This window comes from Petromyzon marinus, chromosome 4, assembly GCF_048934315.1.
Source record: "Petromyzon marinus isolate PM22_M1 ecotype Great Lakes invasive population chromosome 4, UKy_Petmar_22M1.pri1.0, whole genome shotgun sequence".
NCBI lineage: Eukaryota > Metazoa > Chordata > Hyperoartia > Petromyzontiformes > Petromyzontidae > Petromyzon > Petromyzon marinus.
Window position 1 is genome coordinate 25,776,917 of NC_133670.1, and position 25,820 is coordinate 25,802,736.

Sequence of the window (25,820 nt, forward strand, 5' to 3'; positions counted from 1 at the left end):
GGCCTGTCATATAAAAAATATCTGGAGCAAGAAGCATCACAGTTTTTTTTTTTTACCAATAAAACGAAGGGAGCTGCCACGGTGGTGTAACGGTCAGCACACTCGACTCGCAATCCAGAGGTCGCCAGTTCAATGCCATCTTCCGGTACGGCAGTCGGAACAAATGGTGCAAGTTCCAATCATTACTAAAATTACACTCGGAAACGGTTGGCGGTTCCTGACTTTTGTAACCGTTCACCGATTCTGAAAAGGGGTACTGGTTTACCGGATATAGTTGAACAACGGGAGTCATAAAGTTTGTCCAGGGCACTCCCCCCCCCCCCCCAATCGTTACATGCCCCCTCGTCACATCCCCCCTCCCCCCGCGAAATCGTTGCATTTAAATCCACCCAGCACTGGTGGCACACGCCAATGATCCATCGCTGTGGAAACATCAAGGGGGGGTTGTAGCTCACACACACATATGTAAAACTCCATAACCCTCTGACATGTGAGGTGACAGAAAGATGGCAGGACAGCAAGTGGGTTCATGAAAACCGTATGTGCGGACCTTTGAGGGTTGTAACCTTGTGGGTTATCTCTGTGTTCTCCAGATTAGTTCCTGCTTAAAGCACTCCGTTATAAGGAATTGGCCAAACATCATGATGCATGATCTCCCAGACAAATAGTGTTGACACTCACCGATGTTCACCTGGATAACTAAATAGATTACTCTTGACTAAAAGTACACCCGTTGCTAACGAGACTCGGAGAACTGGAAACCCATCCAGCGGTTGCCTCTTGGAAACGTTTATCAGGACGTCCATTGGCTGATGGGAGTTTTTTATTGCAATTAAACAAATTATTCCTGGTTTATTATGATTATTTTTTGTGACCACAATCTAATAATACAGCACACGATGTTTTTCTAAAGTTTGCTATTGCAAAAAAGTTTGTACATTTTTTTTGTGCGGCGGTGAAAATGAGTCGTTCGTTGTTTCCAAGTCAACAGTGTTGATCGCGTTGATGGATTAGATCTTGCCATGGGAATGTGGAATTTCCACCACTGGGTCAGAATGCTTGTCTGAGCAAGGAGACACTAGCTATTGAACCATAATAATCATTATTATTCAGTTGATTTAATTAAAATAGCGACACTTGGGGGTGCAATTCAACGTATGGTCATATTTGAAGTTAGATAACTCCATGCGCATTCACACATTTAATATTTGTACCACCTCACGTCATATAATAAATTACGTCATCCTATGTAAGCATGTATGTTGAAATTGGAGACTTCGTCAGAATTCTCCACATTCTTTTGATGATGTTTTTAAACATTGGTAAACGCTAAATCATACGCTGTGCTGGGGCAGGACAAGTGAGGTTTCGGTAATCATGAACCACAGTACGGTAATGTTACAGCATAATAGCGTTACACCATAATAGCGTTACACCATAATAGCATTACACCATAATAACATTACACCATAATAACATTACACCATAATAAAAGACGACATGCAATGTATCCTGTGAATCCAAAGCAGTTATTCAACTTGTCAGTACCACCTGCTTACACTGCGCCTTAGTGAGCCACAGAACTGCGCTGTCGACTGCTTGAGTTACCCCCCCCCCCCGCCCCAGGCACCTTCAGCACTGCGTCCCCGTGATTCAGTTTGTCAGCATCACGGTCTTCACCTTTCTTGACCTTTTCCTCGCGAGAATTTCTGAGAAAGTCCTACTCGGAAGGATTTCCGGGAAAGACTGCCCGGCCTGATTTGTAATCAAAACTTTTACCGACTTGAGTTGTCCACCGAATTACACTTCAGGCCGACTCGTGGTGGACTTACTTAGCTGTCCGTCAAACCTTGGTGTTCGTTGTAAATTTTTTAACGGGTCTATAAATCACAGGTGGTGTTTGTAAACGCTGCCCACTGCAAATGTTATTACATATGTAGTCGCTACCAGGCTGACACACGCACAAAGGTCTGCCAATGTGTCCTGTCCACGACAAAAATATTAGCACACTTTTCAACAATAACAACAAATGTTATAAAATTACGATTCTTAATTCTGTTTTCAAAATGTTCCGCATGGTATTTTTTATGTGCACGTTTGTGTTTGTTTACACGTCGTGTAATTTGCTGTTTCACATTACCAATGTGAACCAGGTCTCCTCTCAAACGAGATTTTTGGTCCCAATGTGCTCTCAGCGGCTAACAAAGATCTGCAATTACAGGTACGGCATCACCCTACCACACGCGCCATCGCACCCCATCAGCACGGCAGCTGAGACGATGGACAAGGCCCTCAAGTCCACCTCAATCCACCCACCAGGTCGCGTGTCGTGGAGTAGAGTGTGGGCATTCCCACCTCTCCCAAGACATCTCTAGAGCTCCGTCTAGCGCAGTGTTCTTTATCGTGCTGCTGTCAAACCCCCAATGGTTTAAAATTTGTGGCGGCACTCATGTTGATGATGTCTTATCGGCGTTAGTGCCCCCCCCCCCCTCTCAAAATGAGTGAAGAACACTGGTCTAGCGGATGGCCTTCTGCCAGCAGTGGCGTGCGTAATCTAATTTTCATGCAAATCTTGATTTGAAACTTTCGTGACTGCAGGAATCCATACTCTTTGGTTCTTTCGGTAAAGTCACGTAGGTATAAAATAAAATAAATCACGACGTTTCGGGCGCAACAAAAGCGTCCGTCATCAGGTGGGAAAGCTTGGTCTGCTGCTGAGGCAGACTGTTTTAAAAGGTTTGAAATGGGTGTAGCCCAAGGGTCATAAAGAAGTGGCCGGGGCTAGTGATGTTAATGTGAGAAATTAGCATGTAACTGTAGAAAATAAGGAAAGCAGCCTCCTCGACGAGGGCACGGAAGTAGCTATGTTAATGTGGGAGATTAGCATGATGTTAACGTGATAATTAGCATGATGTTAACGTGATCAATTAGCATGTAACTGTGGAAAAGGAGAGCGACCTCCTCGACGAGGGAGTGCAACCCAACGGGTGCAATCGAAAGGGCCTGTGAGCATGAGAGTGCAATCCAAAGGGCCTGTGAGCATGAGAGTGCAATTCAAAGGGCATGTGAATATGAGAGTGTAATCCAAAGGGCCTGTGAGCATGAGAGTGTAATCCAAAGGCCATGTGAGTATGAGAGTGTAATCCAAAGGGCATGTGAGCATGAGAGTGCAATCCAAAGGGCCTGTGAGCATGAGAGTGCAATCGAAAGGGCCTGTGAGCATGAGAGTGTAATCCAAAGGGCCTGTGAGCATGAGAGTGCAATTCAAAGGGCATGTGAGTATGAGAGTGTAATCCAAAGGGCCTGTGAGCATGAGAGTGCAATCCAAAGAGCATGTGAGCATGAGAGTGCAATCCAAAGGATATGTGAGTATGAGTGTGTAATCCAAAGGGCATGTGAGTATGAGAGTGTAATCCAAAGGGCATGTGAGTATGAGAGTGTAATCCAAAGGGCATGTGAGTATGAGAGTGTAATCCGAAGGGCATGTGAGTATGAGAGTGTAATCCAAAGGGCATGTGAGTATGAGAGTGTAATCCAAAGGCCATGTGAGTATGAGAGTGTAATCCAAAGGGCATGTGAGTATGAGAGTGTAATCCAAAGGACTTGTGAACATGAGAGTGTAATCCAAAGGACACGTGAATATGAAAGTGCAATCCAAAGGCATGATAGTGCAATGCAGCGGACATGTGAGCATGAGAGATCTAAGAGAGAGGCATAGAGAGACACAGAGAGTCGAAATAACAGCTCACATAGGCAGGTAGGATGGAAACATCACAGTCAGTAAAGACTTTACCTGGTTAATAACGTCCTTCCAATGATTGCTCAGTTTGTACCCATCTTCTCGATTGAAGTTATGTCTGTTTTTATATATCTGGATGGCTTCATGAACAAATCACTGAAGGTAGCCGGTAGGTTTGCAGAGTACCTCCGTCTTGGAAAAATCAATTTCGTGTGAGCCCACAGCGTTAAAACAATGATCGGCAACGGCAGAGGTAGTGGTCCTACCGTGTTTCAGATCTGCCTTGTGTTCACGGACGCGTTCGGAGACCAATGCAGGTGTGCACCTTCACCTCCTTCGTATATGCAACGTCCGGACCACACTCACAAGGTGCCTGCGCGAGTGGAACTGCGCGCTGCGCTGTGCACCCGGTGCGTAACGTGCACTCACCGAGTCTCTCCAAGCTCTCCTCCCCAAACAACCGCGCTCTGCTATCGCCACTTTTCAGCATCATGGTGCCAGGTGCACGCGCCGCCGCTGGAGTCTCCTGATTGCTTTGTCCTCAGAGCCCGTAGCTCGCTCGTCGCCGTGGCTGCCGGCAGCGCCAATCCACAGCCGCTCACGCGGGAGGCTTGGCCGGGTTGGTCTCGAGACAACGGGCTGCCTCCCCGTTCGTGGGCCGCGTGTCGCGCGCCACGAAGCGCAGAGATGGCACCGGCGAGAAGATGAGTGAATCGCCGGGGGGGGGGGGGGTGGCGCTGATGTATTTATGTAAGTTGCTTACTTATTAATTTATTTACTCGCTTGCTTACTCTTCTTGTAACCGCCTCGCAGCGTTTGTGTACTTATTAAGTTTGAGCGCGAGCAGGGTGGGGGGGGGAGATATTATTGACACCCGGGCTCCAAGAATTTCTCTTCGGGGCCTTGCACCAACGAGCGAACAGCGCTTGCCACGCGCGCACAAATTGCATTCCGAATCGTTCACTCCGGCGGCATGGACCTATCGCACGGGGGTCACTGGATCCAGCTCCACCGAGTGACGCACTCACAAAGGTCGTCTCTGCCGCTCTAATTGCTGCCTTGCTGCACTTCGGCAGAAGCGGAGCTCCTCTTTGGGCACGAGCCTTTAGCTCCCCAATGGTTTTTTTTCGGGTTGTTAACGATCCCTGAATGTGTCCGGTCTGGTCAGATCTCAAAAGCTAAACGGAGTTGACCCTCATTAGTACTCGGCAGACAACATGTGCCTGCGAACAGCACGTCTTGTATAATGCTTGGGTGAGCGAGATGCCCAGGAGATGTGAACATACAGATGTGAATTATCAAACACAATTTCAAATGTATTTTGTTTAATCAGGTGGGAAAGTTTAATTTGTAATTAGTGACCTGGGGCATTAGTCTACCAATTTGGACCCTAATGCCCGCACGCAAAACGAAGGGCATAAGGGGATCTTTAACGCCCGCTGTTAAAAATGCTTTTGAGAACTGCTTTTAGTCTTTAGTGTTGTTGTCCTCCGAGTGGCTACGTCCGGTGCGTGTACACGCGGCGTGTGTCATCTTCTCATGGCTCTTACACCGGCAGCAGCAGCAGTGGCAGCAGCAGCAGTGGCAGCAGCGGCAGCAGCGGCAGCAGCAGTGGCAGCAGCAGCAGTGGCAGCAGCAGCAGTGGCAGCAGCGGCAGCAGCAGTGGCAGCAGTGGCAGCAGCAGTGGCAGCAGCAGCAGTGGCAGCAGCGGCAGCAGCAGTGGCAGCAGTGGCAGCAGCAGTGGCAGCAGTGGCAGCAGCAGCAGTGGCAGCAGCGGCAGCAGCAGTGGCAGCAGTGGCAGCAGCAGCAGTGGCAGCAGCGGCAGTGGCAGCAGCGGCAGCAGCAGTGGCAGCAGCAGCAGTGGCAGCAGCGGCAGCAGCAGTGGCAGCAGCAGCAGTGGCAGCAGCAGCAGTGGCAGCAGCAGCAGTGGCAGCAGTGGCAGCAGCAGCAGTGGCAGCAGCAGTGGCAGCAGCAGTGGCAGCAGCAGCAGTGGCAACAGCAGTGGCAGCAGAAGTGATGAGGGCAGCCGTTGGGTTCTAAGTGGGAACCTCTGAAACAAGCGGCAAACGCGCTGCTGCTGCTGGGCCACATCACCACCTTGTCAGTGTCGAGCTTTGTTCTGTGTCTGTGTGTGTCTGTGTGTGTCTGTGTGTGTCTGTGTGTTTTCTCCGGCTACTCCCGTTTTTCCTCTCACGTGCGCAACACTCCTCAGTGGAATTGGCCAAACGTCTCGGTGTAGCAGGACGCCTCCTGACAAAAACATGAAAAAGAGTCTCGAGACCGAGGCTTTCCTGGGTTAAATAAAGGCCCCGTTCTTATAATTTACCACGACAGCGGGCCTAAAGTCTCGGCGACTAATTGCTCGCGGATGGAACATATCAAGCGAATCGGAGCTCTCGTCGTAGTGGCAACGAATTCCACATCGCCGCGTCGACTTCTACGACAAAAACAGTCGCGAGACGCATCACCGCAGGGGTGTGGGGGCGCAGCGGGGGGGAGGTGGCGGGGTGCTGGTGATGGATGTGGCATGGAGAGAGCCCCACCACCACCACCACCACAGCCACCAGAGTTATATAACCACGAGCACGCCGTTTATCATTACTAACACTCACAGCTACTCACTGCATGGTGGGGAGGTTCGTTCCCGTGACTTTCAAACACCTTCGGTGGGGGGGAGGGGGGCACGCTCGGGTTGCTGATAGTAAACTTTGGTCACGCGAGAGGTCTGCATGCAATTATTGACGGTGTTGCTCAGAACTCCTTGAAAAGACAACAAATGACTGAGTGTGTTAACATTCATAAAACAGCGATGTTGTCAGGTAGGAGACATTCCCCTCTAGGAGCCGATGAGTGCGGCCAAGGTGCTTGCAGTGGCAGGTTAGCTATTGCCTACGGAGGTTTTTTTTAAGTGGTAGAGCCTCATGGGGCCGTCTGGAATGAACTCCCGCCACCTCGTATAAGGAAGTCGCACTGTCTTGCAGAGGCCTGCAGCTTCGGAGAAAATTGCAATATATCTGACGAATATTCACAAGGTATTATACCCGACACATGATACAAGGTTGTACCCTGCACATAACGTCGTACTCAAATAGTACATGTTGTGGGTTTACTCTCCAACACACGGGTGTGCTAAACGAGTAACTAATTGCCAAATTTTACTAATTTGCTGTGTCGGGTGGTGGCGGGTTTAACGACACACTTATATTTACGCGATCTTACCCAAAACATCCCTCTATAATGGATAAGAAACAGGATAAAGGCCTCCCCATGCAGAGTCGGTCGTGGGGGTGGGGGGTTGTGTACCAATACTTCCACACGCGCTGGCCACGTGCGAGTTCGTGCATGAACGGGTGCTCGGGAACCGATTCATGCGTCACTGCCACTGGAATTAGCCCAGCTCGGGATCGAACTCGGGTAGCCGGGTGCGTAGCTCATTGCAATAGCCACTGTGACAGCACTCCTCTTATACATGTCGATATGCACCCCATACATGAAAGTATGGGTGACCTCATTCAAAGTCGACGAAGAGATCTGGTCAAAGATAACATTGGACATATTTGATGGCGGGGTGGGGGGTGGGAGGAACACAGCTTGGCTTGATGATGAATTCCGACTGATAGACAATGAACTCCCCCTGCGGGGAAACTTCGAGACGTGCAACAAGTTCTTCGCGTTGATCGTTCGCACCCACGGGCCCGTGCCATTTGGCGGCACTCTCGCCCCGTCATCGCTCGCCAAGAGAGCCACCGGTGCGTAAAGTTCCCTGTCGGTGCGAATCATTAACCCCCGAAGCGCATCGTCCAAAACTCCCAGCATCACAAATCCCCGTCCCATTCATGGCGGCCGCAAGCAGCGCGGACGTGAATCGTCGAGTGAAGCAGCAGAATGTGGTGGGGTGTGCGAGGTTTGGCAATGTGCAAGTGCACATCTGAGACAATGAACACACAATGACCAGCGTGGTGAAGTATGGTCCATCAACCCCAGATGGTCGCCGCTGAATGGGGAGGACTTCATCCAGCAGTGGGTTAACGAAGGGCTGACCATTATTAGTGTGATCGCTGTGCTTACATAGTGAACATGTGTGCAGCAGTGAGATATCCAGGACTATCCATTTATAGATACCCCACTGTTTTCGAACGATCCACTCTTTGTTTTCTTCTTTGGTTCTTTCGGTAAAGTCACGTAGAATGAGAATAGAATAATAAAATAAAGCAATGAAATTCTCACGACGTTTCGGCCACAACACAAGTAGCCGTCCTCAGGTGAAGAAACAGGACTGTCCAGAAGACAGCGCTTGAGTGGACAGTCGTGTTTCTTCACCTGAGGAAGGCTACTTGTGTTGTGGCCGAAACGTCGTGAGAATTTCATTGTTTCATTTTATTATTTTATTCTCATTCTACGTGACTTTACCGAAAGAACCAAAGAAGATGAATCCTTGCAGTCACGGAAGCTTTCAATCGAAAGATCCCCTCTTTGTTTTCGTCTCAATGGCTGATTGAATATTGCGAATGCCGTGGCTCCGTATCTTAGAGAGGAGAGCGTTAGAAGGCTGAATACGTGAATTGAGATTGGTGGGAAACGTGTGGAGGTGTTTCAACAACAAGTTATTTTCTACATACCTTAGCGGGGTACCTATAAATTAATCACCCAGCATATATGTAAACACAACGTTGAGTGATGTAAACTGTCAGGAGCACACGGCAAGAAGCGGCCTGTGTTAGGCGTGAGGATTCACTGCCGCAGAGATGTGTTGGCCTGTGTACATGTCCCGCATGGTGCGTTTAGCAACCATTAGGCACGTGCAGCAGCAGCAGCAGCAGCGTGTACATCGGTGAACTGGGAAAGACGCATTGTGTGGTGGGTGGGTCGCGAGGAACTTGGGCTTGGGGGAGTCCCTGGTTGACTGCGATGAGACGGCTGCGCGAGGCACCTGTTTGGAGCCACTCGGGCCCATCCAGGTGCTGAAGGGGGTCCAGGGTGAGCCCTGGCTGGGGTTTGCTGCCCGCCTCTCCCTTGGGGCCCTGCCCATTGCTCTGGACGGCAGCTTCCATCGCCTCCCGGAGCTGTGGAGGCATGGAACAGAGCGCTGAGGGGTCCGGTCTGCGGTGAGCTTCTTCATCTCACGCCAACTTGTCCGTGCAGCCTCCCATGAGAGAAGGGCTGGTGACAGCAGCAGCACCATCAGCACCTCGGATTACCACGCTTGGCTACGTACGGTGCGACGAAAGTTGAAAATGCATACGTCATAATCATAAACTGCATTTCTATCACCTGCAATGACAAAACGCGGAAGCGGACCTCACTGATACTGGAACTGCAGCCATGGCATGGCCCTGCCGAGACTATTTTACAGTGTTTTATTTTATTTTCCATCATTCATGCTCTAATTTGCTAACCTCTGGATAACGTGTCTGCAGCAATGAAACAGACAGCAGGAGAGCTGCTTGGAATAGGGCTACTCGATCCAAAAACAATCAGCAGTGAACCCTGTCTACACGATCATATAACCACGCTGCATGTGGAATAACATAACGTAACTTCACAGAATTGACACTAATGTATATTTCCAACTGTTCGTCGAAAGCCTCCCCGAATCTCAAAGCTCGATTTGTTGGATTGTCCTGTGTTTGTGATGTCTGTCCAATACGTTATCAATTGTTTGGATATAAGCGACACAATGTAAGCGTATGGTAATATATATTTAGCAAAATAAACAATGTCTCCTTCACATATGAGTCTTCAGGTAAAAACAACTAATTCTTACACAACCCATCCGCCAAACGGCCTCCTGGAAGTGTGTAATTTCAGCAGCATTTTTTTTTTCAAAAACAAGCAACACTCTGGACCGGTATCAACACTTCAGCGTTGAATCAATGCTGGTGAACTGCCGATGTTACAGGTGAGGACCCTCTCTTTACTCCCAGAGGGCCCTGCGGCCGATGGGGTTGTGTAAAATCGCTCGTGGGGTTTGTGACGGTTTTGGTGCCGCGGTCTCACTGTTGTCGCTTGCGGCCGCCGCTCGTTTTGCCTCGACTCGCGGAACGCCATCGGCCTTACTGCCGTATTAACGAAGAGCGGCTACGAAGCCCTCGACTTCGCCAGGTCGCTCGACATTTCACGTGCTCGCTGATAAAGATGAATTGCACCGTCGCTGACAGGCGGGGAACGCGATGTAACCGCGGCACCAAGAGGCGGGGGGGGGGGAGCTTCAACTGCCAAAGAGGAGGAAGACGCTTGAACACGTACCAGGCTTTCGCGACCAATGTCATTCATAATCGAAGTGTTTTTGCGTTAGATCGTGTAAATATAAATGTTGTGTCGTTAAACCAGCCACCACCCGACACAGCCGACTAGTAAGGTTTGTCACGAAAACAGAACATGCCAATTCGTTACGAGTACGGCACACCGGTGTGTTGGAGAGCAAATGCACAACATTTACAATCTTGACTCTCGCACACCAAGATTGTAAATGTTGTGGCTTGGCTCTCCAACACACCGGTGTGCCGTACTAGCAACGAATTGGCCACGTTCTGTTTACGTGACAAACCTTACTAATCGGCTGTCGGGTGGTGGCGGGTTTAACGACACATTTATATTTACGCGATGTAACCCAATAAAAAAACAACCTACATTAAGGAGGAAGACGCGTAACACCGCCTTGTGATCTTTCCATGGGAGTAATAAAGTAAGCAACAACGAACACTGAACTCGATCGCTCTCGTGACGTCCCTGTTGTGCAGCTGATGCGATGGTGCAGGCACGGCGCTGCAGTGGCTTGCTCCTAACACGCTGCTGGCGGAAGGCCCTCCGCTAGAAGGAGCTCCGGAGAGAGCATCTCTCGAGAGAGTGGGGTTTTTTTGGCCTACTCTTCCACGCTGGCAAGGCGTCTTGGAGGAGGTGGGAGTCACCTCACACTTTACTCCACCGCAAGTGGCCTGCGGTGGACTCATGTGACGCTGTCGCGGGTGCACTACAGAAGTGGATTTGAGAGACTTGGCCATCGCTGCAATTGCCGTGCCAGGAGATCCCACCGGTGGCCTGTGGACGCGAGTGAAGTGTGCACATGAACACATCGCAGCAACATCCCTGTGGTGTGCACATGAACACATCGCAGCAACATCCCTGTGGTGTGCGCATGAACACATCGCAGCAACATCCCTGTGGTGTGCACATGAACACATCGCAGCAAACATCCCTGTGGTGTGTTCATGAGCACATCGCAGCAACATCCCTGTGGTGTGCGCATGAACACATCGCAGCAACATCCCTGTGGTGTGCGCATGAACACATCGCAGCAACATCCCTGTGGTGTGTTCATGAACACATCGCAGCAATATCCCTGTGGTGTTCGCATGAACACATCGCAGCAACATCCCTGTGGTGTGCGCATGAACACATCGCAGCAACATCTCTGTGGTGTGTTCATGAACACATCGCAGCAACATCCCTGTGGTGTGTTCATGAACACATCGCAGCAACATCCCTGTGGTGTGTTCATGAACACATCGCAGCAATATCCCTGTGGTGTTCGCATGAACACATCGCAGCAACATCCCTGTGGTGTGCGCATGAACACATCGCAGCAACATCCCTGTGGTGTGTTCATGAACACGTCGCAGCAACATCCATGTGGTGGTATCATGAACACATCGCAGCAACATCCCTGTGGTGTGCGCATGAACACATCGCAGCAACATCCCTGTGGTGTGTTCATGAACACATCGCAGCAACATCCCTGTGGTGTGTTCATGAACACATCGCAGCAATATCCCTGTGGTGTGTTCATGAACACATCGCAGCAATATCCCTGTGGTGTGTTCATGAACACATCGCAGCAACATCCCTGTGGTGTGTTCATGAACACATTGCAGCAACATCCCTGTGGTGTGCGCATGAACACATCTCAGCAACATCCCTGTGGTGTGCGCATGAACACATCGCAGCAACATCCCTGTGGCTGACGTATTTTGTTTTATGCTTCTCCAGTGACTTCACCAGACCACACATGAAGGTCAATTGAAAATGTTATTTTCTCAACAACTATATAACGAACCTAGTATGCGCTGATACGGAGCGTTGCGGATAACAATTTGACAGACACTTTATTCGTGTCTGTCAAATTGGCATATCGGGGTAACCTGCCCTACGCCCCACCGGTGGCGTGAGCGAGAGCATACGCTCATCTCTGCAGAGCGGTCCATGCTGACAGCGATCCTGTCGGGGCAATCGCGATCATTTCGAATGACAAAATCGTTACGGCGAAATCAATAATAAACGAGGTACGGTCCTCTGCACTGTTAGCATATTAACATAATAACACGATATAAACACAAAATAACGAACCAGAAAGTATACAATGAGACAGCAACAAAAAACAAAAAGGAATTTATTCTCGAATCGCGATCAAGAATTGTGGCAATTCATCCATTTCCTGGTGGGTGTGAATCCCGCGCCTCCGATTAGCATGGTTGGCTACGTACGGTGCGAAAGAAGCTCAACATGTGTACAGACCTACGACCCAGCCACCACTCCCTTCCTGTAGGATGCCCATATCCTAAAGAGGGGCTCCTTGCTCACAACATCTGGCAGTTCAGCAGCATTCAAGCAAGCCTGACGTGCCCATGTCGTGCCCACTGTCCAACACACCGGTGGTGCTGACGCGGGAATACATTAGGCACGTTTGATTCACTTGACACTTTTATTAATTGGCTGTCGGTTTGAGAAGGGTTTATGACACCGTTTTTTAGACGGCCTAACCCAAAATAAACCAATTATGAATCAAGCCTGGCTCCGCTGACGAGACACTGCATGTCAAAACCTGACAGGGGTTTTGCTTCGACTAAATACATACTGCTGAATATTACGCACTCCCAGAAGGACGTGGGGCCGATTGGTTGTGTTAACAATCATTTACGTTGTTTAAGTGGAGAGATATATTGTTTGTTTTATATATAATCCCTAAGACGACGCTTGTGGCTGTTCTCTTCCCGTGATGGTCAGTGGGGATGGAGGTGCTCGCCGTGAGGTCGGTGACGGGGAGGTTGCGAGTTGTGACTGCTGTCACCGCAGGGGTGGGCGGTGTTGTTTATGTAACCGACAAACTTTCAGACATTTTTTTTGCTCATTTTTTTTCATAACCCACATGTGCTGCCGATTTGAACTTCCCTATGTTACAGCTAGAGACCAGGAGCTTCCGTTTTAGATAAACCTCACATTTATTCATGTGTGGAGGAGAAGATAAGCACAGCGTGTCACCGTATTCTGTGGATTAGGGCGCACTTTTTTTTCAAGTATTTTAAAGCAAAATGTGAAGGGTTCGTCTTTTAATCCGGTAGCTGTGTGCGCGAGAGATCAGAGTCGTATAACTTCATAGACACGGGGCACACGTTTGAAGGTGCGTCTTACTTTCCACAGAGTCTTATAATCCGACGAATACTGAACAGCATACCTGCTGTGTACGACTTCCCAGTGAAAGGCAAATACAAATCTAAATATATTTTTAAAAACTCCGAATTGTCATAATGAATCGACCGGATTGGAATAGGAGGTGGGGGGGGGAGTTGAATCATCAGATGCAGAGTGATTCACACCTGACGGTGATACTTGTCACAATTACCATCCTGATTTGATTTGAAACTTTCGTGACTGCAGGAATTACTCTTTGGTTATTTCGGTAAAGTCACGTAGAAAGAAAATTAATTAAATACAACGTTTCGATTGCAACACAAGTAACCGTCATCAGGTAGAACTAAATTTGAGAGAGAGACAAAACACAGACACGGAGACACACAGACAGACACACGAGAGAGAGAGAGAACACAGAGACACACAGAGACTCTGTGTCTATGTTGTGTGTCTCTCTCTGTGTCTCTGTGTTGTCTCTCTCTGCTTGTGTGTCTGTCTGTGTGTCTATGTTGTGTCTTTCTCTGTGTGTGTCTCTGTGTGTGTCTCTCTCTGCTTGTATGTTTGTCTGTGTGTCTATGTTGTGTGTCTCTCTGTGTCTCTGTGTTGTCTCTCTCTGCTTGTGTGTCTGTTTGTGTGTCTCCGTGTCTGTGTTTTGTCTCTCTCTCAAATTGAGTTCTACCTGATGACGGTTGCTTGTGTTGCAATCGAAACGTCGTATTCTATTATTTAATTTATTTTCTTTCTACGAGACTTTACCGAAAGAACCAAAGAGTACCACCCTGATTTAAAAACAAACGAGAAGCGGGATTTGTTGACCCGAGTAGATGGGAGCGAAGCAGACGACGAGGAGACACACAGACAGACACACAAGCAGAGAGAGACAACACAAAGACACGCAGACAGACACACAAGGAGAGAGAGAGACAACACAGAGACACACAGACAGACACACAAGCAGAGAGAGACAACACAGAGACACACAGACAGACACAAGCAGAGAGAGACAACACAGAGACACACAGACAGACACACATGGACGCTGGTGTTGTGTTGCGCCCGAAACGTCGTGATTTATTTTATTTTATACCTACGTGACTTTACCGAAACGTCGTGATTTATTTTATTTTATACCTACGTGACTTTACCGAAATAACCAAAGAGTACGGTTAAATTCAATTACCGAAAACACTTACAGTGGCTAGACTCGTACAAGTTGGTATCGAGAATTATTTTCGACGCGAGGAAATGTTATGCAATATTCTCCCTCGGGCTAAAGGGTCGTAACTAACGAGACAGACAGGAGCGCGGGAGTACACATACAGATCAACCAAACGAGACGGAACCTGGCAGGCGAGACAATGCAAACGAGACGGGCGTCACAGACAACAAGGACGGACTACGCACGAGGCAGACAATACAAACGTTACAACCCACAGCCGGACAATAACCTAATAAGTAAATAACGAGAACAAAAACACCACAACGTCAACATCTTACAGACAATACCAACGACACTAACCATCATCGGGACTTGAAAAGAATTGTGACTCGAAATCGCTACGAGTAATCTAATTGCGGTGGGGGTGAGTGGGGGGGTAGCCGGCGGGGGCGCTGTGCACGTGGCCTGACACTCAGCGCTGGGGAGGCAGCAGCGAAAGTTGCTGGATCACCGCACGCGTTTTGTGAAACTCCCTTCCCGAGGGTGTCGAGGAGGAGCCGTACCCTGGATCGCCAGAAGAAGGCGGTACAGCAAGTGGACTTATCGCAATCTGCACCCATCTGTATGGGGATAGAGCGTTGCCCCCTTGCGTCCGTGGATTTTATCTGGGTGCTCCGGTTTACTACCACTAATATAAACCCCCATTAAACATACCTACTATAATCACCCAGGAATGTCCTTAACGCTCGTGACGTCACTCCACATCGACCAGCTCCCTCATTAATAATCATGAGCGGGTGACGTCCTCCAAATGGACACCCCCCCCCCCCCCCATTATTATTACCTACTATAATGAGCCAAGAATGTATATGTACATCGCTCGTGACGTCACTCCACGTCGACCAGCCCCCCCTTATTAATAATCAAAAGCGCTCAGATACCAGTAAGCAACATAAGTATGGAGGAGCGCTTTGAGTTATTTCATTTAAAAAAGAGGGAATATATCGTCATCCTCTCAGCTGACAAGGGCAATGCCACGATCATCATGGACAAAAACGTGTACAATAACAAAATTTAGGACCTACTTAATGATGGTAGCTACACAACAATTAAAAGAGATCCCACCAACTGCCTCGTTACAAAAACGAACAGCTTCATTAATTGAACAGACCAAACAGTTTTCCTTAAAACCTTCTGCTGCTAGACCACCCAGACTATATGGCTTACCAAAAATCCATAAAGAAGGTACACCCCTTTGTCCCATCGTCTCCACCACTAGCTCACCCACCTACAAATTGGCCCGAATATCTAATAATAGGGTTTTTCCCCTTTTTTCTGGCAACAAAACGGAAACCTTTTTACGAGGATTCATGTCTGCATTAACCACAATACCTGCAGTCAAAATGCAAACAAAAAAACACACTATGATAATATGTGCATTGTCTTTAAAACTGATTGGTCCACACCAAGGGACGGCTTTCTTTTGAGCCTCGACCCAAATGGTGCTCGACCAGATGACGCCAAAAGGCGTACAGCTCAAAGACAATGCACTATTAAAGTAATAAGGGCTCGGGGTGAGCATCTACATCATTAGACCTCCTTGGCCAGTACCCCCCCTCATTAATATGCATGATCAGGTGACGTCCTCCAAATGGACACCCCCTCTATTAATAATAATTAGCGGGTGACGTCACTCCACATGGGGGGCCGAGGCGCTTCCTCCCCCCTCCTCGGCGTCAACTTACAACCCTCACTACAAAGACAGAACCCTCACGTCACGTGATCTCCGTCACGCTGTTGAGACATCAAAGTAAAAAGGACGTCGTGATGAACAAGGGATTATAACCTGTAAATGAAATGGGTCTGTGTCACCGCGCCCTTACAAAGTGCACACGCATTCATGCTATGAATATCACGTCGCGGTCTGCTTTTCACTTACAAGTTTCAGATTTACTGCAATACACCCGTCCTTGGACGGGCAAAAGGCGAGTTTTAAATAAAACCCCATCATGCAGGACCCTCCTGAAAAAAAGAGTCTCACTACTCAGCGTGGCTCTACTCGACAAATAAGTAAATTATGATTATCACGTGCATACAAACCGCACCGCGGCCAAATTCACCACGTGGTAACATTTGCCCTCGTTGCTCAGAAGATAAAGGTGTGAACATGAAATTGCGCACTTGCCTGCTCACGCCACTTCTGGCGCAAAATCCTCCACTAGAGGAGGCTTGAACAGGGGCAATTTCGTCTTGTCCTCTACACTGACCTGCAGACGTCTTGGAAGAAAGCTGGGCGCACCCACACTTTACCCCCGCTGCACTAGACCTGCCGATCGATTGTGTGTGAGATATAGGGCATTATCAATTCACTGCATGATGATGAAAGCATATTTATGCGATAACATATATCGTCGTGTACAGTGCAGTGTGAACTATATTAAGACTTGGGAAAGTTTCAGGAAATTCCGAAGGACGGTTTTGGAAATCCGCCACTGCGAACCGATAGAAGTGGTGACATCCTCAGGAACATTCCCTGCCATCGGTTTTATAATACTGCAATGAATACACATTGTCATACACCACAGTCCTTATAATAACGCTTCTGCCCTTTGTCATTCAACTCCTGAATGCCGTATCAGTCATGTGGGTTGTTGGCCATACTTCACCACAGCTGCTCATTGTGGATTAGTGAATGGGGGGGGGGGGGGGGCAGGGTAGTTTAGTTATCGCCACTGATGTTAGCCGTGGTTGTAAATCGAACTTAGTTCGTCCGGTCGGTAACTAAGTGAGCTAAGCAACGCTCCGCTCGCAATTACCCATGAAACAATAATCACGACACATTATTTATCCACTGCTGGATGGATGAAGCCCCCCCCCCCCCCCCCCCACACACTATGGGTTATCCCTCGCGGTCTTACGATGCCACAATCCATCTCTCTCCTGCACACGATACGTATGTCAGCGATCTCATCTTCGTATGTGTGTTGAACCTCTTTCGTACCGTACGTAGCCAACAGCGCTAACCGGTGATCGTCCTCCTGGGCGCGTTCTCTTTGTTGGCTGCGATGTCGTCAACGAGTCTCGTCCAGCGGTCATCACCATCCCTTCTAGCGATGAATCCCAGCCAAGCCCAATAACTTTCCTTACATCGCCTTGTTTGTGTTTCTTACCGTAGATTAGTGCACAGTTATGCAGGTAGACTATTAAGAGTTACATCGAATACCGGGAACGAAAGTAATGTGCTTCCACAAAACATCGGCAGAATAAATTCATAATATCACACTTTCGCTATTGATAATAAAGCCATTGCATCGAATCGGCAAAACACAGTGCAGAGTACAATCCACTGGTGGATGAATGCATCCCCACGCCGTGCTGGTTATGCGAGGTTCCATGGACCCATCAAACACCATACCGCTCAGTGCCGGTCGGCGAAGGCGTTGGCAGGGGCGCACGGGACCGGTTCGGATATCGGCTCACCACTGACGTTATCCGTGTCCGGGAATAGAACTCAGGTTTGCCATGTCCCAAAGTGCAGTGTGACAATGACCACTGTGCCACCGCTTCCCCCACGCAATATGGAATGTCACCAAACTAAAAACAAAGGACGAAACTAATTTGAAAATAAGAAAAAAAACTCACGGCAGAGACGCGGCGTTGCGGGGAGGCTGCCAACACGAACGAGTCTTTATCCGCTCGGCAAGTTGTGGAAGTGGAGAGAAAAGGCAAAGATCGGTGATCCCGGGTGGGGGGGGGGGGAGAGTCAGACACGGGGAGAGAGAAATCGCGCAAAGTGTGCAGCAGCCGATGCGCGTGTCGGCTCCGGGGCGGGTACCCGCGGTGTGTGCGCGCGTGCGTGTGTGTGCGTGCGTGTGTGTGCGTGTGTGCGTGTGTGTGTGTACATGCGTGTGTGTGTGTGTGCGTGTGTGTGCGCGCGCGCTGGCGAGACGTGACCTGTCATGTGGCGGCCTTTCCGCTGCGCTGTAATCAGACGTGGCAAATTTATTCAGCGATGCACACCACCAGAGGCGTACGCAGAGGCGGGTAGGGGGCACAACTACATCTGCGACTGCCGTAGCCATGCGTCTGTGTGTGTGTGCGCGTGTGTGTGTGTGTGCGTGTATGTGTGTGCGTGTGTGTGCGCGTGTGTGTGTGTGCGTCTGTGTGTGTGTGCGCGTGTGTGTGTGTGCGTTTGTGTGTGTGCGTGTGTGTGCGCGTGTGTGTGCGCGCGTGTGTGTGTGTGCGTGTGTGTGCGCGTGTGTGTGTGTGTACGTCTGTGTGTGTGTGTGCGCGTGTGTGTGTGCGTGTGTGTGCGCGTGTGTGTGTGTGCGTCTGTGTGTGTGTGCGCGTGTGTGTGTGCGCGTCTGTGTGTGTGTGCGCGTGTGTGTGTGTGCGTCTGTGTGTGTGTGCGCGTGTGTGTGTGCGTGTGTGTGCGCGTGTGCTAGCGCCGTGGACTGCGAACCTGGCGACCCGAGTTCCACTGCCGCTCACGGCCAGCATCAGCGACAATTATCTGAAATGGTCATGGGCCTCCCCTAGGTCGACTCAGCCTTAAATTAGTACCTGGTACGGTGTGTAAACATCGCCACTAGGCATACAAAGGCGGCCGGAGGTGGTGTTGGCCACCCAGCCCCGTGTATGCCGTGTCCACTGTGCCACCGCTGTTAAGGCTATATGGGGGATCTTTGTCTTTGTATGAGTGCATGGTGTAGGTACTCTCACACAGGACTGTTAAGCCTCTATGGCTCCATAGGAGATTATTGTATTTGTGTATGACCGGTCGTGGTGCTGGCCAGCTCACAGGTGACATAAGCGCTCTCGCTCAAAGCGCTTGCTCCAAGAGCCGGTGGAGGGAGGCTACGCTGTGGAGTCTTTATTGCGTGTTTTGAGAGCGGTCGCGCAGGAGTTAGCGAAGTGAACAACTTTGTAGCCTGAGTTCGATTCCTGGCAACGGCATACATCATGCTGAAATCGTGGTGATGATTTCAATCGATGCTGGGTCTCCCCCCTAGGTGTATTCAGCCTGCAATGAGTACCTGGTCCAGTGCGTGAACATGCGCACTGAGGAAGACAGATGTGGCCCAGCGTCGTTTTAACCACAACGCATCAAACCCCCCCCCACCCCCGTATCGCCTTAAAAGGCTGCTGGGGCAAGTGCTGTTAGCGAGCACCTATGAATCCCGGAACGGCACACAAGGGGGTGGGTGACCAGCGCCACGCCCGGCCGCCTTTGTCTCTCTAGTGGCGATGATCAGTGCTGTTGATCGTGAGCGGGACTCGAACTCGGGTAGCCGGGTTCGCAGCGCAGCGCGCTAACCGCTACACTACCGCTACCCAAACACACACAACCCCCACTCACCCACGTATCGCATCATACCCCTGCTGCTGCTGTTTTCTGTAGGGGACATCTTCTCTGCGCAGCGTACACCTGTTGAGTAAATATTAGCTTTGAGCTACGAAAAGGATGTGGTACAGTGTGGGTTTTGAGGCAGATTGGATTGGAAACTTTCCGAGTAAAGATGCATGGTGTGTACGTGTGCTTGGGGAGGGATGTCGGAGTGGTGACGCAGTGATTTGCGAACTGCGCGATGGACCAGATTTTATCTGATTCCCAATCGAGGCTAATGACAGTGTCGAGTGATTTTTGTTACGGTGCTGGACCTCCCCTAGATCGACTCTACCTTAAATGATTACTTTGAGCGGTGTGTTACCATCACTGGGATACTGGCCATATCACCAACACCTTCCTGTCCCGTGTCGGCCTTAAGAGGCGCTCGCTAATAGTGCTTGCCCCAAACAATTTGCTAAATGCTATACAGGGTTTTTTGTGTCTTAGTGCCCGTGATAATTAACGTTTCTCACTCTCGCTTTAAGTGGTTAGGATACAGTATTCAGGATAAATCCAAGTAAACTGCCTGACGTTTTCATACAGAATGCCTTATAAATTAAACAGTAGCCATTCATATTTCCAGAAAATGTCATGAGCCTGTGTCAATGCTTGGGTTAATTGCCGTTACAATATATATTTTTTAAGAGAGCAAGGGGCAGGCATTGCAAATTGAGTTTATGATGGCAATGCCTCCGCATACACCAAAGCAGATCATGCCAAACTAAGTTTAACCTTGTGCTCTATCGCAGAACATGCTATGGTCGCCGTGACCAACCACTCTTCCTTACAGCAACAAAATTAAGTTACAGTCCTTGGTAAATCCACTGCTGGATGAAGGCCTCCCCACGCCGTGTCGGTCATGGGGGTTGTTTTGACCATACTTCACCACCCTGGTCAGTGTTGGTCGGTGAACGGCGGAGCCCAGGATCGGTTCAGGTATATCTCGGCGGGATATTAGCCATGGCCGGGAATCGAACTCAGGTAATAGTGCAGTGCACAAACTACCACGCCACCACAATCAAAAGAAGACACGAGACGTAAAAACTCAGGAGCATTCGCATTCAAGTGCTCAAACAAAAATGTGGGTTGCTGAATGGTGTCTTGTGACTCCGATCCACGTGGTGGTCAATTACAGCGGTCGCGCTTGTGCCTTGCTGAATGGGGGCCGGTCACGCCGCCTGCGCACGGAGTTGGCCGTGCGAAGTCGCATAGCTTGCTCCCCCCCCCCCCCCACCACACACAACACAGAGGATTCCTTTAAATCGTTTAAAAATGCGCCTCCGTCAGTCGAGCTCTGCACGATTGCTGCATGCACCGTTGATGTTTGACCGACGTAAAAGTGTGCTTCATTTCGTCGTACGGCGCTTGGGTCTGTCTCTGCCCCTACCCCAATTAAATTCCATGGTCGCTGCTGCTGAGAGTCGTGTTGTCGTGAGACCGTGGCATTTCACTCGGAGCCTCTCGCAGCAGCAACAACGTGACCTCACGCACGCTCTAGACACCACAGGACCCCCCGGGGGTGCTGCTGTTCACTCATTCGGCGTGGGATGCGTGCCAGAGCACCGTGCCGCAACTCGTGAGTAAGAAAACAATTTGAAGCGATCCGATTCTAGATGGCAACATACTTTATAAGAATTGGAGAGAGAAACAAAAACACATGTATCATGAGTTTAATAACCATGCCATATTAATTGGTGAATCGATGCATCGTTGTATACTACTCGTGTTACGAGATACACCCTCTGGAAGGTGATGTCTGAGATCATTTCTGGTGTCTCTTACCCACATTTCCCTTCCATTTCTCACGTGCCATTCAACCGAGGGGTTCGTCTCATGGAAGATGTTTTGAGCCTCGTGTCTGCAACTGTAGCGAATGGAGTGAGAATCGTAACACCCCCCCCCCTCAACCTGTATTTAAGCTCGAGGTTCCCAGAACCTCACCCCTTGGTGCAGCGATTTTGCTGTGACTGGTCCCACCTGAAGACGGAAGCTTGCTTTGCCTCCGAAACGTTGTGTTTTAATTGTTTCCTTAATTTTATTTCAATTTATTTTAATTTGTTTTTGCCTACGTGACTTTACCGAATAAAACCAAAGAGTATAATCGTAACTTTACTCATCACGTTCAATGTCGTGGAGCTGTTATACTGCGTGGTGGGTAGCGCACTGCGCTTAGCTGCCAACCCGGTCACCTGATCTCGATTCCCGGCCACAGCACAAGACGCCGTGGGGAGGCCTTCATCCAGCAGTGGATTGCCAAATGGCTCTGCGTTAGTTATGTATTTGGTTCGTTGCCAGTGTGAGTCACTAAAGATCGTGACGTTACTCACATAGACTACCACCAAGCATTACATCATCATCATCATCAGCTATGATCTATACACTGCTGGATGCAGGCTTGATTCCGCACGTCATCGCCATCCCCCCACGGCCCTACGAAGTCACAATCCATCTCCTCATCCCTGCCACTCGAGGCTCCGCACGGCCGTCATCTCTCCGCTGGCTGTCGACCTCCATCCGTCCCGCGTGCCGCTCTCGGCCGACGATGGCAGAGGCGTGCGTGGCGGGTTGAAACGTTGGGAGATGCTGGAGACTACCCTGCGTCGAACTTCTTTCGCACCGTACGCAGCGTACCGCGCTAATTGTAGGTGCCGGGGGAAAGGACGACACAAGCTGAACACAACAAGCGGCTCGCGGAGCGGCTCGCTGCTTGTTGGAGCTTCCCTGGCGCTGTGGGAGGGCCGTTGTCGTCCCCGAGGTGCTGGTGGTGGTGATGATGGTGGTGGTGGTGATGGTGGTGGTAGTGATGGTGTTGGTGATGGTGATGATGGTGGTGGTGGTGATGGTGGTGATAGTGGTGGTGATGATGGTGGTGGTGGTGGTGATGATGGTGGTGGTGATGGTGGTGGTGATGGTGATGATGGTGGTGGTGGTGATGGTGGTGGTGATGGTGGTGATGGTGGCGATGGTGGTGGTGATGGTGGTGGTGGTGGTGATGATGGTGGTGGTGGTGGTGATGGTGGTGATGGTGGTGGTGATGGTGATGATGGTGGTGGTGGTGATGGTGGTGGTGATGGTGGTGGTGGTGATGATGGTGGTGATGGTGGTGGTGATGGTGATGATGGTGGTGATGGTGGTGGTGATGGTGGTGGTGGTGGTGATGATGATGGTGGTGATGATGATGGTGATGATGATGGTTGTGGTGATGATGGTGGTGGTGATGATGGTGGTGATGATGGTGGTGGTTATGATGATGGTGATGATGGTGGTGATGGTGGTGATGGTGGTGGTGGTGATGATGGTGGTGATGATGGTGGTGGTGATGATGATGGTGGTGATGATGATGGTTGTGGTGATGATGGTGGTGGTAATGATGGTGATGGTTATGATGATGATGGTGGTGATGGTGGTGATGATGGTGGTGGTGGTGATGATGATGGTGGTGGTGATGATGATGATGGTGATGATGATGGTTGTGGTGATGATGGTGGTGGTGATGATGGTGGTGATGATGGTGGTGGTTATGATGATGGTGATGATGGTGGTGATGGTGGTGATGGTGGTGATGATGGTGGTGATGATGGTGGTGGTGATAATGGTGGTGATGATGATGGTTGTGGTGATGATGGTGGTGGTGATGATGGTGATGGTTATGATGATGGTGGTGATGGTGGTGATGATGGTGGTGGTGATGATGGTGGTGATGATGGTGGTGGTGGTGGTGATGATGGTGGTGATGATGATGGTTGTGGTGATGATGGTGGTGATGATGGTGATGGTTATGATGATGATGGTGGTGATGATGATGGTGATGATGCACATCGTCGAGTTTGGTGCGGAGTGACCACGGCTGATGAGTCATCACATCAGTATTCATAATACGGGGGGAGGGGGGGTTAGATCGTGTAAATATATAAATGTGTCGTTAAACCCGCCACCACTCGACACAGCCAACTAGTAAGGGTTGTTACGTAAACACAACGTGCCAATTCGTCACTAGTACAGCACTAACCGGTGTGTTGGAGAACAAATCCACAACATTTACAATCCGAGTACGACGTTTCGCCAGTAATTACAACTAGCTTCATCAGGCGACAGCCAGATTTGTGGAGAAGTCCACCTGTATACCTCTATTATTGATTATATTTGTCGCGAAAGGCTACGTGTTAAACATCAGTATTCGCTGATGCTGCCGCTGCGTTGGCAGTGATGCACAAATATCACAAACACCAACACACTCGTCAACACCACTGCGCCCTTACAAGGACAACAATGTATAATGGGCGACGTTTCAGGCAATGGCCCTTCTGCATAACACATGATCCCGCACGCAAGCACATAAGGACACCACGAGAGGGCGATATTGTTAGCTCAGAGAAGTTACCTCTCGATTAGCGTGTTTATAAAAGATTAATCGTTTAGATGTGTTTCGAACACTTTTAAACCATGTTCGTCTTGTTGCCATGTAATAACGAGTGTTATGTTTTGTAATGTAAACACGTGATATGCCTCTGCAGTGAGTGCTGCCTCCACACCGCCCACGCAGCAGCAGTACTCACACTCGCCTCCTCATTCACAACTCCGCTGCTCCACGACTCATCACGACGGATCCTCACCACACCAGACTGACATGGTTGAGACAAAAGGGGGTGATATAGGTTGGTGTTCCATATCAGCATTGGTGGTTCAGTGGTAGAATTCTCGCCTGCCACGCGGGAGGCCCGGGTTCGATTCCCGGCCAATGCACATTTTTTTTTTCAATTTATAAAAAATAACAATCTGTCTTTCTGCATCATCATTAACATTATGGGTTAAAGAAAACCGAAAAACTAAATTTACGAGTTAAAAATATTACTCTATACAATGTTTGCTAGAAATTAGTGATATTTTCTCAGTCTCTCTAATCCCTTTTTAGTTAATTCAGTGTTGCCAGCCACGTGTGGTCAAAGCAAAATCGGACAGCCTTCCTGCTAACCCAATTAACACGGAATGTTGGGGAAACATTGATCTAACGGTTCCAACCACATGCTCACGTTGGCCCGACATTCCAAGCATCCTGTGAATCTGCCCCATCTTGTCACTGATGACAGTCAGAATATAATAGCCTCTTCTTCAATGCCTACTGTCAGCATTGGTGGTTCAGTGGTAGAATTCTCGCCTGCCACGCGGGAGGCCCGGGTTCGATTCCCGGCCAATGCACATTTTTTTCTTCAGAAAATATTTTACTCTTAAACTACGCAATCGTTACAAAAATCTCTGAAATTAGCTGCGCTTTTAAAGTGTAAATGAAAAAAAGTCGCCGCTGTTACATGTATTTGATACGGAAGTTGTTATTGGAGAGAAGATGCATGTTTATTTATTCACGCCACGAGGCTGCCCCAGTTGGTGGCGGATCGCGAAGGGTAACGCTGCGTTTCTCACGCCGTAGCATAGGGGGCAGCATTACCATCGTGAACCTAACACTTGCGTTAATAATACCTTCAAAGAAACGAAGTAATTCATAGTCGACGTTTCTGCTAATGGCCCTTATAACAGCATATAGTTCATAGTTCCATTTATTTGGTATAGTCCTGTGAGCCATTCGGCTCTTGAATTGGGTGCAACCGCAACAAACAAAAAACAAAAACATGAACAAGAAAACATCTTGAAGTGATTGTGACTGTGCAAACAGAAAATCCAGGAAAAAAACATCAAAATATTCCTGAAATAGCACCGTACACCAACGCTGTGTGCAAAAATCCCAGTGGAATGCAAGTCAAACAACAACAACCACAATACAACTAAGATTTAGGCCATCAGGCTAACTCCGTACTACAATAAACAAAAACATGGCCAAACAAAAAAAACGTTTTCGAAATCACCAAAATAAAAGCCATAAATGCAATGTAACAGTGATCATAGGGACTGTGACTGTTTGAAAACGTGACCTATTATATATACTTTTCTTTGAAGACCATAGTTTCACTGACGAACGCGTTTGTTTTTGTTATTAACTGTGGGGCCGTCCATAAATGACGTCACGCACCTAGGGGGGGAGGGGGTCAGACATTTGTGACGATGTGTGACAAGGGGGGGGGGGTGAGAAATGTGACGTCACATCAAAATGCGCAACTTTAAATAAATATAGACAA

General features: G+C 49.1%; 1 protein-coding gene and 2 non-coding genes across 4 annotated transcripts in view; 2 read left to right on the forward strand and 1 right to left on the reverse strand.

The window, feature by feature from the left end:
• TMEM163 (transmembrane protein 163) overlaps positions 1–18,444 on the reverse strand; it is a 36,164-nt gene extending 17,720 nt beyond the window's left edge. The window contains exons 1-2 of one of the 2 annotated variants that reach the window (XM_032944491.2): positions 17,946–18,444; positions 8,670–8,802 (exon numbers count right to left, since the gene is read on the reverse strand). In XM_032944491.2, the coding sequence (XP_032800382.1) occupies positions 8,670–8,790 (121 nt within the window). In that variant the 5' untranslated portion in view covers positions 8,791–8,802; positions 17,946–18,444. Of the gene's footprint in view, positions 1–4,168; positions 5,350–8,669; positions 8,803–17,945 lie in introns of those variants that run through there. The other variant, XM_032944498.2, reaches the window with a different exon arrangement.
• A 5,920-nt stretch (positions 18,445–24,364) lies between these two features.
• Positions 24,365–24,435, forward strand: TRNAG-GCC (transfer RNA glycine (anticodon GCC)). The gene has a single exon. It is a non-coding gene; the product is annotated as a tRNA-Gly (tRNA).
• Positions 24,436–24,817: 382 nt separating this feature from the next.
• Positions 24,818–24,888, forward strand: TRNAG-GCC (transfer RNA glycine (anticodon GCC)). The gene has a single exon. It is a non-coding gene; the product is annotated as a tRNA-Gly (tRNA).
• The last annotated feature ends 932 nt before the right edge of the window (positions 24,889–25,820 follow it).